Below are 16,342 nucleotides of genomic sequence, written 5' to 3' on the forward strand. Positions count from 1 at the left end.
GAGCAAATAGTTGGGATGAACAGGAACATGTGGGATAATTTAATATAGATTTCATACTATGGGATTTGATATAGCCTGATTGGGGGAGTGTGGCTAAGCTATGGTCTCTATTGGAGATTACGGTGCAAAGCTCCCATGAGGGAGATGGAAGAAAAAAAAATCAGGCAAAAATAAGAGAAAGGAGAGATGTAGTACATATGCCATATTCCACAAATTATGCATCAAAGAAGAGCAGTGCCCTGGTGCCCTGGTGCCCGGTGGTTGTATAACTCTATGCAGTCTTCTAGGCCAACCGATGCATCTGTCATGCAACGCTCAGATGTTCTCCTGCAGAAACTTTCAGGTACATTTGGGGGGCACCTCTAGGCAGTCAGGTACTTAGCTCTAGCCGAGCCAATGGCACTGGACATCCAGGAGGAGACCTGATGGATAACGCGTCGTGCTAACAGATTTAATCTATTGCGGGCAAGCACGTGTTCCTCCTGTTGGCGGAGATCAGCTGCCGATTTGCCCTAATTGTCAATGATCGTCTCTTTCGGCAGCGACGGAATATTTACTGGAAAAGTACTCATTCACTCTCGCAACATGAGAAATGAACTGAAAGAAAGTCCTATATAAAGGACGTCTTTTCCGCGATGAGATCTATTGAACAATTACCTTTCGTATCCGAACCGTTGCCATGCATTTCCCTCTCACTCTCGCTGTGCTGCCCCTTGCAGCTCAGGCTGTGAACATCATTTCCGCCAACGACGACGGGTGGGCCGAGAAGAACATCCGGACTCTCTACGACACCTTGACCGCGGATGGTCACTCGGTCGTGATTTCGGCGCCAGCGGAAAACAAGAGCGGAACAGGCATGTTCTCCCCTTTACTCACCCAGCCACTCACACTGGATCTAACCAATTACACATCTAGGCTCCTCGGACGCAGACCCTACGGTATTGACCGAAGCCTGCGAATTTGACAGCTGCCCAGAAGGCAGCCCCGCAGTGGGAAACAACGCTACCCAGCCGCGCTGGAACTACGTGAACTCGTACCCCGTCACGTCGATCAAATATGGTATCCAGAACCTCTCCACCACCTATTTCAACGGCAAGCCCGACCTGGCCGTCACCGGTCCAAACGTCGGCGCCAATCTGGGAGTGGCGAACGCCATTTCCGGCACCGTAGGCGCCGCCTGCTACGCCGCACACGACGCGGGTATTCCAGCAATCGCTTTCTCCGGATCCAGCGGTTCTGCAACCGCATGGGATGATCCCACGCCCGAGTACGCTACGATCTACGCCCAGCTGGCCACCAAGGTCGTCGACAAGGTCGTGGCTGCCGGCACTCCCTACCTCCCCGAGGACGTTTACCTTAACGTCAACTTCCCCAAGGTGGATGATTGCGCCAGCGTCGACGACTACAAGTTTGTGCTCTCGCGCATTTACACCGCTGTGCCGCTTTTTTCAGGCGATGATGTCGAAACCTGCAGTAACGATAAGCGACTGCCGACTGAGACCAAGGTCACGGGTTCGGGTTGCTACGTGAGTATCTCCGTGGGCAATGCGTCGAACAAGAGGGATGCGAATGCTGCGGTGCAGGGAGAGGTGCTGAACAAGTTGGGTGATTTCCTGACCTGTTTGTCCTAATTAACCGGACTGATTGCGCCACGATCCACTGGGTCGGAGGTGAATGGTTAGGGTGATTTACATTAAAACCGTTGCGTGGTCGCTTGGTTGTATGCTATTGGCGATAATGTATAGTTTCCATAGCAGATTAATTAATGTGGTGACATAACTTAATTTGCCCGAGCCTGCCTACTGTTAATCTTCTAGGCCTGCAGCTTAGGGCGTATTTACCTAAACTAAGCAATGTAGCACTGCGAGCCCGAATCCTTCACGCAGAGCATAGACTAGCAGGGATGGCTGCATAACATGATACGCATTAAGCGCTTTATATACTTGAATAGTTAAAATCTCTGAAAGATAAGAGCTGCCACAATAGGCACAAAAAAGCGCACGGCGCGGTAGACATGTCTTTAACACATTGCGACAGGACATGGATTACATTCATATCGCGCAGTAGCACTCTCACAAACAAACTATTAAACACTAGACGCGGTAGTTCTACAAAAAGTCTCCTCCGATTGGCAGCGATCGAGGGGACAGTAACGACCTGAGACAAGAAATACGTTAGATTTCAGTCAATCCAACGGCGCCTGGCATATTAACCTAGAGCCCACTCCCCACCAAGCCAGGAACAGGATCAACCCGATAGACCCTGACTTATCCACTGACGATCCTTCCAGGTACCACGGTCCTGATATCGTTCGGTTGGTCGGATATCGCGCTCTTCCGCATGTGATCGGCATAACGTCGGAGAATTATTTGCGCGATGGAATAGGGATCGACGAACTATGCAGAATGGTTCGGTCATTCGTATAAAGCGTAACGGGCGTCTTGTAGGTACAATGTCGGTCAATTGACTGATCGTCAGCCTCAAACAGTCTTCAATATGCTCTCGAAACTCCTTCTCCTTACCGCTGCGCTGTCACAGCTTGTCCAGGGCGGTCTCATTCGTCGAGAGTCCATCGATCATGACAAGGTGGTGGGATTCCCTGAGACAGTTCCCTCTGGGGCTATTGGCGATGTGTACAAGGCGTATCAGCCGTTGCTGAAAGTTGTTAATGGTTGTGTTCCCTTCCCTGCCGTGGATGCTCAGGGAAACACCAAGTAAGCAAGACAGACGGTATTCCCTATAACTATAGGATCAAGCATACTAAGTACATATAGCGGCGGTCTCGACATCTCGGGCTCCAACGACGGCGACTGCTCCAAGAGTGACGGACAAGTCTACGTCCGGGGCGGGAAGTCCGGTGACAAGTACGCCCTCATGTACTCGTGGTATTTCCCCAAGGACCAGGCCGCGCCCGGCATGGGACACCGCCACGATTGGGAGGGAGTGATCGTTTGGATCTCCGACCCGGCCAAGACATCCGCGGACAACATCCTGGCCGTGTGTCCGTCCGGCCATGGCAAATGGGATTGCTCGACGGATGGCTACACGCTTCAGGAAACACATCCGTTGATCAAGTATTACAGTGTCTGGCCTGTGAACCACCAGTGCGGTCTCACAAATGAGGCTGGTGGATCCCAGCCGCTGATTGCTTATGAGAGTTTGCCAGAGCCTGCGAAGAATGCGTTGGAGACTGTGGACTTTGTCAAGGCGAATGTGCCGTTTAAGGAGGAGAATTGGGCTGAGAATCTGGGGAAGGCTACTTTCTAAATACTGTGAAGGCTTCGCGTGATTGAGGCATATGTATAGGATAGAGTTCACGTCACATACATAATGTTTATATTGGGGACAACCCATTGTATATAGCTCTTCTGAGGATAACATGTTCTGAGAAACAATTTTGTTGAATGTTGGCTGGTATTGTGACATCCACCTCAGTAACTCTGTTATTACTATATCTCGTCAGTCTTAATACTATATCTTTCCTTGTGTTACGTCATGAATGAGCACTGCAAGTAATGGACATGAACTGGTATACACGAAGTTATAGTTATTGACGCCAGGGTCACATATCATCCTTGGCTGACATTCCGTTTTACATCATTAACAAAAGCAATCGAGGGTATTTTCGTTGTAGACCCTAAACAATGCAAAGAGCGTCGCAACAACTACTCTTTGATATTCCTCCCTTGATTGACAGTTAGCTATGGCGATGTAACTTGCCTCCACTACTACTACCAACTACCATAGAGGAAGATGCCCTCGCATTGTGTAATATGTTAGCTTGAGTGTGGTGACTTATCTCGCCACTGGGCCTAGTACATAGATCGTCAGAGAATTTATCAGTGAATTATTAATCATGGTATTCTTCACGAGAGGGAAAACTCGTACGAAGGTTTAGAGCGCAAGCAATTCAATACGCGTGTAGGATATGTTGGACCAGTACAACAGTAGTAGTCAATTGAGGCCGTGGCTCATATGAGCCCACGGAAAGAATCTATAATACAGGTTTCTAAAGCATTCCGATTTCCCTTCGGCGCACACAATATTTGAGCCCTAATGATGTCTTCCCTTCGAAGTCAACGCTTAGCGGCGGGCAGCAGCAGAAGAGGAGGGAGCAGCCGAGGAAGAGGGGGTAGCGGCAGCGGAAGAGGATGGGGCGGCCGAGGAGGAGGCGCCAGAGCCCGAGGCAGGAGTGGTAGCAGCGGCGCCAACGGTGAGGGCGGTGCCGGTCGAGGTAACAGTGGAGGCGGCCTGGGTGACTCCAGTAGCAGCGCCGGAGTAGAGGGTAGGGCCGGGGACTGGGTATTCGGAGACGGTTTGGTAGATGTTGAAGATGATGCCATCGCCGGTGGGGGTGTAGAGCTCGGTTCCTACGACACCAGCGGGCTTGTCGGTACCCTCACCGTTGACCTTCAGGTTAAAGCAAGAGGGGTAGTTCTGGGCACCACCCTCAGTGCCGGCGGAGTGGAGAGCAATCAGCTCGTGACGGAGGACATAGTATCCCGGGGCGATCGACTTGGGGATCTCGACGAGCCAGGTGTTGTTGTTCTGGATCAACTGGTCGTCACCCCAGACACCGGGGACACTGGAGCCATCAACAATACCGACACCATCGATCTTGAAGAACTCAAGAGAGGTCTTGTCAACCGAGGCACAGTTGGGCTCACAACGGGCAAGGTAGTCGACGACAGGACCGTGGTGAGATTCGGGCCATGGGGTCCATTGAAGACTGATGCGGTCTCCGGCGTTGACCTCGACGTAGCCCTTGCCAGCGGTGGCGTTCTGGTGACAGATGATATCGGGGGAAGAGTAGTCATCGGGGGCGAGAGGGCCGTTGCCAGTGTTGGGAGTGGTCCAGGCGGCTACAGTGGGAGCACTTTCGCCCATGTAGGGGAAGGAGTTGATATCAAATCCCTCGTAGTAGACGCCGTTGATCACAATGTTGCTGACATGGCCGTGGGCAGCAACCTTGGTGGCCGAGAGGAGGGCCGTCAAAAGGGAAGCGGATTGAATGTGATGCATTTTGTCAAGGCAGAGAAAGAATGTCAGTCAATGAACGAAGCTAAGTAGTGAAAGAATGGTAGATGCGATCCAGCGCAACGAATGTAATAGTTTAGCCGGGTAGGCAGAGAATAAAGATGTCGAAACAAAGACCGGTTGCTTAAATGGATGAGAAGAATGAGCGAGTCCATTGTCCTTTTTAAATCACGAAGGTGTATCTAACCGTCACCCTGTATCTCACACCTCAAACGACCGTTGGTATTTTCTGCATGCATAATGACCCATCACTTGCGTGCTCTGGAAGGATAACCCGAAGAAAAGCCACCAGACGTTGCGGTTCCACAAGCGCCGAAGTAATCAATGTGAGAATATACGATGATTAACGACCTATGAGTGTGGGCATCGACACAATAGGGTGTTTTCTCGGGTCTTCCCCCGAAGATACCAACTCTGCCAGGAGTTTAAGCGTAGCAGATTGATTTAAATTGGCGCCGATCCCCGTTAGTCAGTTTGGGGGTGAAATTATCCGTAGCATGGATCCACCACTCACGCCCTTGAAAGCCCTTAGCCGCGACAAGAGTGGAGATGGTCTAACTAAGAACAGTCGTTATTATCCCTCCTGCAGTCCTAGTGTGCTTTGTCGCTAGAATGTAAACCCTGATTGCCGGGATTGCCTCACTCCATAAGGTTGTTTCATGTCCATGTTGACTGTCACACCATCATGAAGGCAGGCTCACAGAATCCGCGAATTGGCTGGTGTGTAGACATGGCAAAAACCCCAAAGGTTGCCGAAGAATTATACCAGCTTTGTTTTCTTCCGCCTCTAATAAGTAGCCAAGACGGGGAATTATTGCATTGTAATATTAATCTTTACCTTATTCTCTCAAGACCATCCCTCGGTCCGAGCCCGGGCCAAGAGAGCCCTCTATGAGGATTCTTAATGTCTTTTCATTGGTGCTCTAGAATTATTGGCTCCACTATGAGATGCCAAAGCTCATATTATATCTGAAGCCAGAGGAAAGAGCAGGACTTTATCCTGCTAATAGGGCAGAGGTGGAGATACTATTGATTCCACAGCCCAGATTCATATGTACAATACACACAAGCAGCTTGCCGAAGACAACTCCACTTCAGTCTATGTAGTTCTATGCTAGATCACTTGGGTCTTCCAAAGATTCGAACTCCCATGTTCACCTAATACGTATCAACAACCGACTCAAGATATCTTTGTGGTGCGATAACCTCACTGACGCGTTAGGCCTTCACTGTTAGACCCCAACAAACGCCTGGTATAGAGGCCAACTCAAATACTCTGAGTCACTCCTTCACACACTGCTAAGGCCAGTGTGGATACTGTATGGTTCATGGAGCCACCATTTAAATATTCCCGCACCCAAATAGACACGGAAATGCCCCCTTTTCCATGTCTATACTCTATCGTATTGCTGAAAGAGGCATAGGTACGGTATCTCAGCCACAGAAGATGAACACACTTCTCTTCCCCTTTCATTAGCCCCATAGATCCTCGGCTTTCTATAAGATTGTGCAACTATGATCATCCTACTCGTACGAACTACGAACCCCTGATCTGGAAAGGGGAGTTATATCTCTAGTAATGATCGACTTCTAGAAGGAATATAGGAGAGGATTTATATGTAAAGAATGAAGATCTTCATGACGATCTCATATATGGGTGAATCCCACTCATCATTAACAGTAGTCAGCATGCTCACCGTTGGTTGACCAAAAGGTCAATGTTGGTGGTTGTTGTAGCGTGTGACTAGAATATATTCAACACATCAACGATAGAAGCCCTAAGTGCTAGTTGGCTGTCCCGTGGGTATTTGTATACTGAAGTGGATATTACAACAATTTACAAACAAACGCATACGTAAAGGTTTTCATACAGTAAGAGCAACTGTTCATGATGACTAGACATACATCGCATTGTTAGACGATGGCACCATCTAAACTACTAATAATAACATAGGGTTATACATGCCATGGAAAAGGTATTGATGTGTTACGGTGGTTGCATATTGTGTATGTCGAAGGAAGGTTTTGTGTTTCTGCAAAAGTGTTATTGTATCAAAAGGCATACAGAGGGTACCCTTAGGATAACAAGACTACTATGTCCGAAAAAAATAATATAAGAGAATGAGAAGAATGGCATGCAATGCAGAAAAAAGAAGTGGGGAGAAAAACAACAAAAAAGAATGACCGACGCAGGGGTCGAACCTGCAATCTCTTGATTCGTAGTCAAGCGCCTTGCCATTGGGCCAGCCGGCCAGTTCTTGTGATTTCGAAGTTGAAATCGTCAAAATCAACCAAAATTAAAAATATGCTGTCATTTGCCTGCGCTTCAAATTTGTTCCGATATCGTAAAATGCTCTTGGCATAGATTGCTGAGAGAAGTGCGTCTGAGACGTCCCAAAAGTTTTCATAGACCACCACTGACCATTTGCTGTGTCTTTCTGTCGCCTCTGGCGAGGTTTCCAGACACAATTCGTTTTATGGTCATTCCAGAAGGTACTAGTATAATATGTGAGGCCGTATTTGCCATTTTTTGGAGTATAGCATGCTTGAGATATATATTTACAGCTGCATCGACTTATTGATCATTCGATCGAGATAAGAATTGTACCTCCAAAACAGTTTGCCGGTAACCATGGATTGCATTCTGTAATATCTCACAATCATACTCTCTCTCTCTCTCTCTCAAAAAAAAAAAAAAAACCAAAACCAAAAAAAAAAAAAACTTCAGCGTGCAAATATTGGAGGACTAGATAAACACATATAAACATGCAGCTTCGAGTTATTAGTGTCTGGTTTGAACATCTTCTACAAAGCAAGAGCAATAACTGAATTCGGCAGTTTTGATCGAGGCTCGAGTGGAAGACGCTGAAAGGGGTACAGGTATATCAGATTTCTAGTAGCTACAGGGGCTTTTTGAGACCCCTAGTGGAAGTTTTTCAAGTAATGCGTTTGCGCTCAGAGCGAGCAATACCAGCTACAATTCTCAAGCCCTATGCTAAGTCGAACAGAATGCGGCAGTTCTGTATCACATTTCTTTGGCAATCTCTACCCCAAGCCAACGATAAAAGACATCTATGCAGAGCTAAGTATACATACAAAAGAGTCGACATGTGTGATTGTGCTGCATGCCCAGCAGTTAATAGGAAGACGCCCGAGCTATTATCCCAGAAGTCCTCCAATGAGTACCAACCATCTCCAAAACCATAACTGGCCACTCAATAAGTTGTCTATTTCAGCTCACCCTGTCCATTGCACATCTTCAGAGGGTAGCCGTCACCCAGGCAAGTGGTGATCACACCCTGCACCCAGTCGAGTTTGGCCTGCTGGTAAGAGACACTCTTGCGGTCGAACGAGTCGGCCTGGAAGTACTCGTACTGAGCCTTGCCAGGAGCACCGCTGAAAACATAGCCTCTGCGGCGGTGGGTCAAGGGGTTGCTAACAATAGCACCCCACTTGTTTATGGGGATCGTCATGGTAGCCGTACCGGTAAGCGTGTTGGTAACAGTATCTTGGTAGTTAACGCTGGCGCCAATCTGGAGCCACTTCTCGACGGTAGCAGTGAAAGAGGCACCGACGGAGATACTGTTGGCAATGCTCTGACCGGCGGCAATGGCGACAGTTGCGGGGGCGCCGTTGGCGTGGGTGATGGGGGACATGGCGATGTCCCAGCCTAGGAATTCCTGATCGGGGAGAGGGATGATGAACTGGGCATCGCCGCGCTTCTGGAGACCGGTGAAGCCTTCGGACTTGAAGGACCGGGGGAGGTTGTCGGTCGGGGGCTCGAGCGAGATGCCGTTGAGATGAGATGCAAGGTCCTTTTTCTCAACAGCCTTGGTGGTGCCGTCACCGAGGAGGAGGATGGCCTTGTCGGCGGAGACTTGATCGGCGGGGAGAGCCGTAGTGAGGGCACTGTTGGCACACAGGGAGGCCAGCAAAACGAAAGGCACCTTCATGATGTCGAGATGAGCAACTTGATTGTTGAGGAAGTATGGAAAGGGACTGAGAAGGTTGCTTGGAGAGAGAGAACAAGTCGGAGGGAGGGTGGTCAATGGCGGGAACGAGGCTTCTATATAGAACCTCGCCGAGGGAAGTGTGTACCTTTCATTGCAACTCCAAACGGACCAAAGATCAAATGAATACCTCCGAATCGGGAGCCACTCTCGGCATAGCTGACGTGCCATTCATCATGGGGTGTCGGAAGATTGACAGGCGATCCCTCTGTCTCGTTTGGAAGGAATTCTCCGAAGATTGCCCGGGAACAGATGAGCTTCTTAAAACAGTCCAAGGCTAAAGGATCTTGTGCTAGTTGAATGTCCACCCCATATTTGGAAGGCAGCAGCAGATAGCTGGCGTGTGGGAGACAATAATTCCCGCAGGTTAATCTAATTAACTTCATGCTGAAGAACGTACGTACTGAGACATAGGGCCAATGTTCCTGTCGATCATCGGTCGTGGACCCAAGACGTCGGGTCATTGGCCATGATTTAACGTTAACTCAGACCACTGCGGGCCTTATTTCTTGGACAGACGTTCAGAAACCTGGTGAAGTGGAGCAAAACTGACGAGCTTTCCCCAGGGATCAGTAGCATGGGGGATAGTCATATACTATCGCACAGTTAATTGCACCGTGCCCCACAAGTGTCGACGAACGACCAGTAGAATGAAGTCTGGTAGCCTCACCATGAAGCACAGCCACTGATATCAAGGCCCTAATCTACAGTTTTGCCACCCGCTGTTCCTTTGGCTTACTATCTTGTACCCCGAGAGCATCCACATCGCCCAATTGCGTTGATCGTTTCCAAAACGATCGACTCGGGTATCCCCACGTGGTTCCGATTGGATCTATGGGTGAGACAGTAACGTGCGACTAATGCTACGAAGGATGAAACGCAGTCCTGCATATGCATTTAATGTCCAGAAGTGAAACATATCCCGCGCTGCGAGACGTTGGCTAGCCGGAAATAGAGTCCCGGATCATTGCCGGTACCTGCATAATCGACGGCCAAGCACATCATTCTGATATGGGTCATGTCATGAGGAGTCTTGTCCGTTCGCTGATTGTGATCGTGGGATCTACATGGGGAATCTTCGGATATTTTCGCCTTGGTCCAAGACATGCAATTACCATGACAGGAGCCCCGGGATCGGCTCTGTACACATATACTCCGCCATGGATACCCTTTGATGACCGTTCATCATCTTTCTTAAGTACTACCGTTGCTCGCAAACGTCAGGAATTTCCATCTAGGATTCTAAACCCCGAAAACACCACCTACCGTTTCACACTTCTTCGTCGGGACATAACATAAGCAAACATGAAGGCATCGCTCTCTTTGATTGTCGCCGCTCTGGCCGCTGGGTATGAGAGTCTTTCCATCGTATAATCTATTTTGAATAACGCCGGTGCTAACAATTCTTTAGTGTTGTTGCGGATCTTCACTATACTGGTGTTTGCATTGATACCAATGGCGGTGTCGTACGTGCTATCCCAATCTACTATTTCGCAAGAGTCAATCTAACAATTTACCAAGGATACCTATAACCGGGCTGCCACCGAGAAGGCCTGCGCCGCGTACAAGAAGCGCAACACCGGTAACAAGCAATGGGATCAATGCCCCGACTGCACAGTGAAGAACGAGAAGGACATCCTCTACTACTGTGACTCCGCCGCTCAGCACATTGGAGGTGACGAGCTGAACTACTACTGCAAACAGAACGGTGCTGGTGACAGTGTAGCCTGGTAGATTCAGTTTTGTGGACTTGATTTGGACAACGCAACTATAGTGGATGGGTCTGAGTTAGTCGAACGACAGTCGGCGAGTATTGTACCTCTTTTGCAACATGTATATCACAGAATATTCTCCTGTTTAATGGGCCCTCGAAGGGCTCTTCAAAGAAAGGGCGACATGCACTTCTCATCGTTAGTTCGAACCGACCTGTACTTGAAACACTAGTCCGAAAGACGAACCATGGAGCGAGTTTAATAGTATCTCCATTCTCGTAGTCAGCAAACATGACTAAGAAACCAATGTTGACCCACCTAGATAATGTTACGGTGTGTTTATAGAGCACTGCATTGGTCTAAAAGTAGTAGCGTGTGTTGTAAAATTGAGTCTGGAGTACACTTGGAAATTTAGCGCCATCACACGGACATGATGCATCAACGCTTCGATTACACATTACACAAAACCTTGAAATCCCGAGTGATGCAATTACTGTCGAAATCGTTCCAAGGTGAGCTATAATCAACGTGAGAACCTTGAATCACTATTGCTCAATGTAACGCAATATTTCAGCAGAGTTCAGGAACGTTGGGTAATCAATCCAGACTCTAGTAGCAGGCAGCCTGATGAGATCTATACATACCCAAGATTCACCTCAAGAAAGAGCAGGGAGACAGGCCTAGGGTGTGAAGTATTGTACGTAGCGATTCATTGTGTATGGCATACGTGGATCCTGATTGTCATGCATGGATATTAACAAAATTATAACTAGTGTGTATGTTAACATGGTAAGATCACGATGGCATTAAACATTATCTCCTGTTAAAATATCATTATCATATAACCTATTAAATGCCCAGCCCAGAGATGGCTCCTCAGGAGTCCCAAAAGGAGTGTAAGTGCAATCGCAAAAGGAGAATGGTGCATTTCGCCGTTATCGATGTTCGTAAGGTACATGGGTCGATGCATTCACCGTATGTCGATATTATGGCGATTCAACATTAACTGAACGGCGGAAATTGCAGTATTAGACATTAATAGCTAAATGTATGTGTCGTAAGCTATTATGTATCATCATTCGATAATAAGCGCCCTAGATACTCGTCTTGTTGGGTTGCTTCCTGCGGCGGTCACAAGCCCAGCAGGCCCAGACGAACAAAACAAAATGAAGGACCCTATACAAGTCAGCTTGAGAACCGTTCCAGTTGCATGAACCGTTGTTCATCTTACGAAGTCAGCAAGGCCGTCGCAAATCCAAAAAACTCGACTTTCGGCAACGCAGTGTCTATGTGGGCAGATTTACGGTAGGCGTACCCTGATTCCGCGTTTGGTATCAACAGGATCATCGTGACGACAGTAGTAGCAAATACTGCTCCATAGGCAATGAAGTCGAATGCAATATAGACGCCCAGGTGGAGAGTTCGACGGACAAGAAGTCTGACTGTCAAGGGTACAAGAGACCAAATGACTGCATATGATGCCTGCTCGGCAAAATATTAGCCTCCGTAGAGATAGCATTAGAACAGTGAGATCGTTCGCTTACAGTAGCTAATATCATGGCACACAGCGAAGCGCCATCAATGTCGGTATACACGCGGTCGTGGGCCTTTATTGCCCAGGCGAATACCACCAAAGTCGTGAAAGCGCTGACAATCGCAGCTATGCGAAGCAACAAGATGGCTGGATGGCCATCCTGCACAAGATAGTTCTTGTCTGTCATGTTTGGTCTGCAGTAGAACTGTGAAGTTGGAGGCTGTGAATCAGCTTGCAATATCTAGACATAATCTGGATAAAGATGCAGGGCCCATTTTTTGTATGATCTCGATGAGATAGAGGTTTGTTCATTAGAAGTTCCAAGCCACACTGGTGATCTACACGATAACATCAGCCAAGACTCAAACACGAGGTTGAGCCAACACAGCCATAATTGCTAAGCTGGGTATTAGTGACCCAATAAGAATTTACAAAGAAGAGGATAGCGCCAAAAATATACCAGATGGCCCGGTTGCACTGCCCTATGCATGGATATTAGTATCTCCATAGTAGACGTCGCTGACGTTGACTGGAGATGTGAACTTGGCCAATCAGGGAAATGCACAACCCAACTGTATTGCTTTGGACAACCGAATCCAATCATTGACTCTAATCCTCAAGGTCCTTAAGGGAATGGTATTTTGCTAGGTCTGCGATAAGGTTAATCACAAGAGTCGGGAAGTTCAGGACATGTCCCAATCAACGATAGTCAAATATAAATCTCATTTAACGTTGCATCGTGTGTACGTGCATACTCTGTAAGTGTTAGTTATGGATTTTATATTTTGTCCATTTGCTTATACCTTTGCATGCTGATCCGACATGATTCCACAGCGCAGAGTTTGAGTGGGTAGAGCTCCATGATAACGATGGCTAGCCCTCCATGATGTATTGTGTGTACGGCAGGATATCGGGTTAGCTAAACATAAAGATATTATCAATGAGCAGACCTCACCTGTATGTGACTGTTAGCACTGGGTTCCTTCCTGTGGTGAATTATTAGGATTGTGGGATAGCGGAGATTGGTATGTGATAGTATCGTTCCTCTCCCTCCTAGCAGCAATAATGGTGGAACTAGTCAATGCCAATCTGGTGCCAAGAGACAACAAGTATTATAGATAGCTTTCAGTACCCACCCAGAAGCTTGGGTAGGGTGCGCTGTGTTTCAAGCTCCCAGCCGAGACTAATGTTGGCCAGGCGAGGATTTGATCAATGCGGGTAATTTACGATGACTATTTATGCCTATATGAATTGCTCATATCACAGGCAGTCCAACATCAGTCAAACGTAGTTGACAAATCCTTGTCTCATAGTGTCGATATGCTGACGACTATCTTCCGTCTATTAGAGCTGATGGGCGGGGGATCCCGCTTAGGGCTTTTCCGATCACTTCTGACATTCACAGCTATTAGTGATATGGTAGACCGAGAGCTTAGACGATTACTTCCCATGTAAGGGGCGGGCACGGCAAAGGAATGCGAACAACACACCAGAGAGGACACTAAATGAGATGCTGGGTTACTGGACCGTTTCTAATGCAAAGATAGCGTTATGTAATGGCTTCATGATTGCGAGAACTTTGCGTCTTACACTGATCAGCATACAAGAGACACGGGAAGACGAGCGAAGCTTCGAGACAAGGCGCATCGGGTGTTTTACCGCACGACGTATTAACCCATACGAACCAACGATACACATTACTCGTCGACAAGGCAGAAATGAACGGAGCACGTACTGGTGGAGGAAATGAGAAGGCCGTTGTAGCTGATGAGGCATCTGAACCACAAGGCAAAGCTTCTCTTAATGATACATCATCTATCCCAGATGGCGGGATTAAGGCTTGGATGCAAGTTGGGGGAACATTTTTCGTTTTTTTCAACACATGGCAAGTTAGAGAGATAAAGACCTTTGAATGTGGCCTGACGTCTATAGGGGTGGACTGAACACGTTTGGTGCTTATCAGACCTATTACGAGACCCAGCAACTATTTTCCTCATCCTCATCCAGTATTTCCTGGATAGGCTCTGCGCAGTCATCTTTGCTCTTAGTCTTAGGTCTGATAACCGGTCCGCTGTATGATGCGGGCTACTTTTATCACGTTCTTTTTAGTGGCTCTTTTATGATCCTGTTCGGACAGATAATGCTGAGCCTCTCGAAGGAGTGGTACCAAGTGCTGCTATCACAAGGGTTTTGCATTGGTATTGGAACAGGCTTGGTCCTTATTCCTGGTGTGGCTGTTCTCTCCACCTATTTCAGCACGAAGTTGGCCCTGGCGAATGGCGTTGCAGCTGCTGGTAGTGGATTGGGTAAGCCACAGGACTCATGGTTTTCTGGAGTAGGGAGTGATCCTGACTTTAGTGGCAGGGGGCATTCTATATCCGATTATATTCCACCGACTTTTCGATCAAATTGGCTTTGCTTGGACCTGTCGAGCGATTGGCCTCGTCATATTAGTGACGATAGCCATTCCTATCACAGTATTCCAATTGCGAGTGAAACCATCTTGCAAACGGAAACTTCTGGACCTCATGGCATTCCGCGAGCCCGCTTATACGTTCTTTGTATTGGGAGGAACTCTCGAGTTCATCTCGCTCAACATCCCGTTTTACTATATTCAATATTTTGCTATCAGTGAGGGGATCACCACCAATGGTCTTGGGTTTTATCTGCTGTCAATTTTGACCACTGGATCTGTTCTGGGGAGAATATTACCAAATATATTTGCCAATCTTATTGGCCCATTCAACATCATCTTTCCATGCACGGTTATTTCTGGGGCCATGATGTTCGCTTTGGTTAATTTATCCAGCCTGGCGGGAGTGGTCATCGTTGCTTTCCTCTATGGTTTCTTTACGGAAGCATTTGTATCGCTGCCGCCCACTTGCTTTGTCAAGCTTTCCCCGGATCGAGCTCTTATTGGCACCCGAATGGGGATGGGATATGCAGTAATGACCATCGGAAATTTAGTCGGAACTCCAGCGGCTGGGGCCATTCTGCAAAACCGGGGCTTCAATGCCGTGTGGATCTTTGGGGGTGGTGTTTCGATTGCAGGAGGAATAGCTATGATGATCAGTAGGAATTTCCAAGGGGGATGGAAGCTACTAATCAGACAGTGATATCGACATCGGGATATACTTGGCCACTCCTGTCATATAAGTCATATGGACAAGTTATATGGCGTGCAACATGGGTGGCTATGATGCACTTTAAGGAGAATGATAGGGACAGCTCAGCCATCTTTATTGCTCGCCCATGAAGTCTTTCCCTTCTTCCTTGTCCCTTTTCCCATTTGTTGTAGGCGTTCTCTTCGCCCTTTCTGGTTAGTATTTCAGTTAGCCGTTCGCTGGGAATGATCCACGGGCGGCTGTAGACGCTCGAATTAGTTCCCGATGCTGATCTGGGAGGCCTTGCGGAGTGTCCCCATATCCCAATAGATCTAACTTTGACCATGTCATCATCCAGTCTTTTGGCCAAGAAATGGCCGGTTGCGTGACTTGGTGTTCGTTGCGGCGCATTATTAGCCATCTTGGCCTTTAGTTCTCAGAGAGTACATCCACCAATAAAGGAAAGAACCAGCTCAATTGCGTTGCAACCGTAACTACACTGAATCTTGGGATGTTGGATGGAAGTCCAGGAGACACTTATCAACAGTTTAGGCTGGTTCGAATGCCTTGGGAAAGCTCCACACCAGCCATGTGACGTGTCGCCCAAATAGGAATTCGATCTAACATCACAACCCTCGTTATTTTAATTCTTCCCCCCCTGAGCAATCTGTGAACCGATCATCGTTATACAAGAGGATTTTGGCGAAACATCAAGTGGGACTGTTATCTCTCACGACGCCGATCACCAATCCATGAACGAAGCACAAAATTCGAGACTATTTCTCCGCGCCCCGTTGATAAATTGTTTATATCTGAACACACTACTCCGTAGACGAACCTTTTAAGAGGCTCAGAACTGGGTGAAAAAGAAATCTGACGGGAAAGCACCCGACCCAGCCAATCACCGGGCTCCGGCCAAATCGATAAGTCAAATCGGTGCTCTTG

General features: G+C 47.8%; 5 protein-coding genes and 1 non-coding gene across 6 annotated transcripts; 3 read left to right on the plus strand and 3 right to left on the minus strand.

Annotated features, from left to right (window-relative positions):
- Positions 1 to 1,251: 1,251 nt before the first annotated feature.
- AO090012000088 (uncharacterized protein) lies at positions 1,252 to 1,631 on the plus strand (the record flags this gene model as incomplete). The annotated part of the gene is made up of 2 exons (XM_023236314.1): positions 1,252 to 1,408; positions 1,453 to 1,631. 2 exons carry the CDS (start codon positions 1,252 to 1,254, stop codon positions 1,629 to 1,631), a joined length of 336 nt encoding a protein of 111 aa, XP_023091248.1.
- Positions 1,632 to 4,083: 2,452 nt separating this feature from the next.
- On the minus strand, positions 4,084 to 5,022 carry AO090012000090 (putative endo-1,4-beta-glucanase; the record flags this gene model as incomplete). The annotated part of the gene is made up of 1 exon (XM_001727107.1): positions 4,084 to 5,022. One exon carries the CDS (start codon positions 5,020 to 5,022, stop codon positions 4,084 to 4,086), a length of 939 nt encoding a protein of 312 aa, XP_001727159.1.
- A 2,196-nt stretch (positions 5,023 to 7,218) lies between these two features.
- AO090012t00001 lies at positions 7,219 to 7,290 on the minus strand. The gene has a single exon. It is a non-coding gene; the product is annotated as a tRNA-Arg (tRNA).
- Positions 7,291 to 8,264: 974 nt separating this feature from the next.
- On the minus strand, positions 8,265 to 8,990 carry AO090012000091 (uncharacterized protein; the record flags this gene model as incomplete). The annotated part of the gene is made up of 1 exon (XM_001727108.1): positions 8,265 to 8,990. One exon carries the CDS (start codon positions 8,988 to 8,990, stop codon positions 8,265 to 8,267), a length of 726 nt encoding a protein of 241 aa, XP_001727160.1.
- Positions 8,991 to 10,352: 1,362 nt separating this feature from the next.
- On the plus strand, positions 10,353 to 10,834 carry AO090012000092 (uncharacterized protein; the record flags this gene model as incomplete). The annotated part of the gene is made up of 4 exons (XM_023236315.1): positions 10,353 to 10,396; positions 10,459 to 10,513; positions 10,569 to 10,777; positions 10,822 to 10,834. 4 exons carry the CDS (start codon positions 10,353 to 10,355, stop codon positions 10,832 to 10,834), a joined length of 321 nt encoding a protein of 106 aa, XP_023091249.1.
- Positions 10,835 to 14,821: 3,987 nt separating this feature from the next.
- On the plus strand, positions 14,822 to 15,409 carry AO090012000095 (uncharacterized protein; the record flags this gene model as incomplete). Its single annotated transcript, XM_001727110.3, has 1 exon — positions 14,822 to 15,409. One exon carries the CDS (start codon positions 14,822 to 14,824, stop codon positions 15,407 to 15,409), a length of 588 nt encoding a protein of 195 aa, XP_001727162.3.
- Between the last annotated feature and the right edge of the window lie 933 nt (positions 15,410 to 16,342).

This window comes from Aspergillus oryzae, chromosome 4 (genome assembly GCF_000184455.2).
Source record: "Aspergillus oryzae RIB40 DNA, chromosome 4".
In the NCBI taxonomy this organism is placed as follows: Eukaryota; Fungi; Ascomycota; class Eurotiomycetes; order Eurotiales; family Aspergillaceae; genus Aspergillus; species Aspergillus oryzae.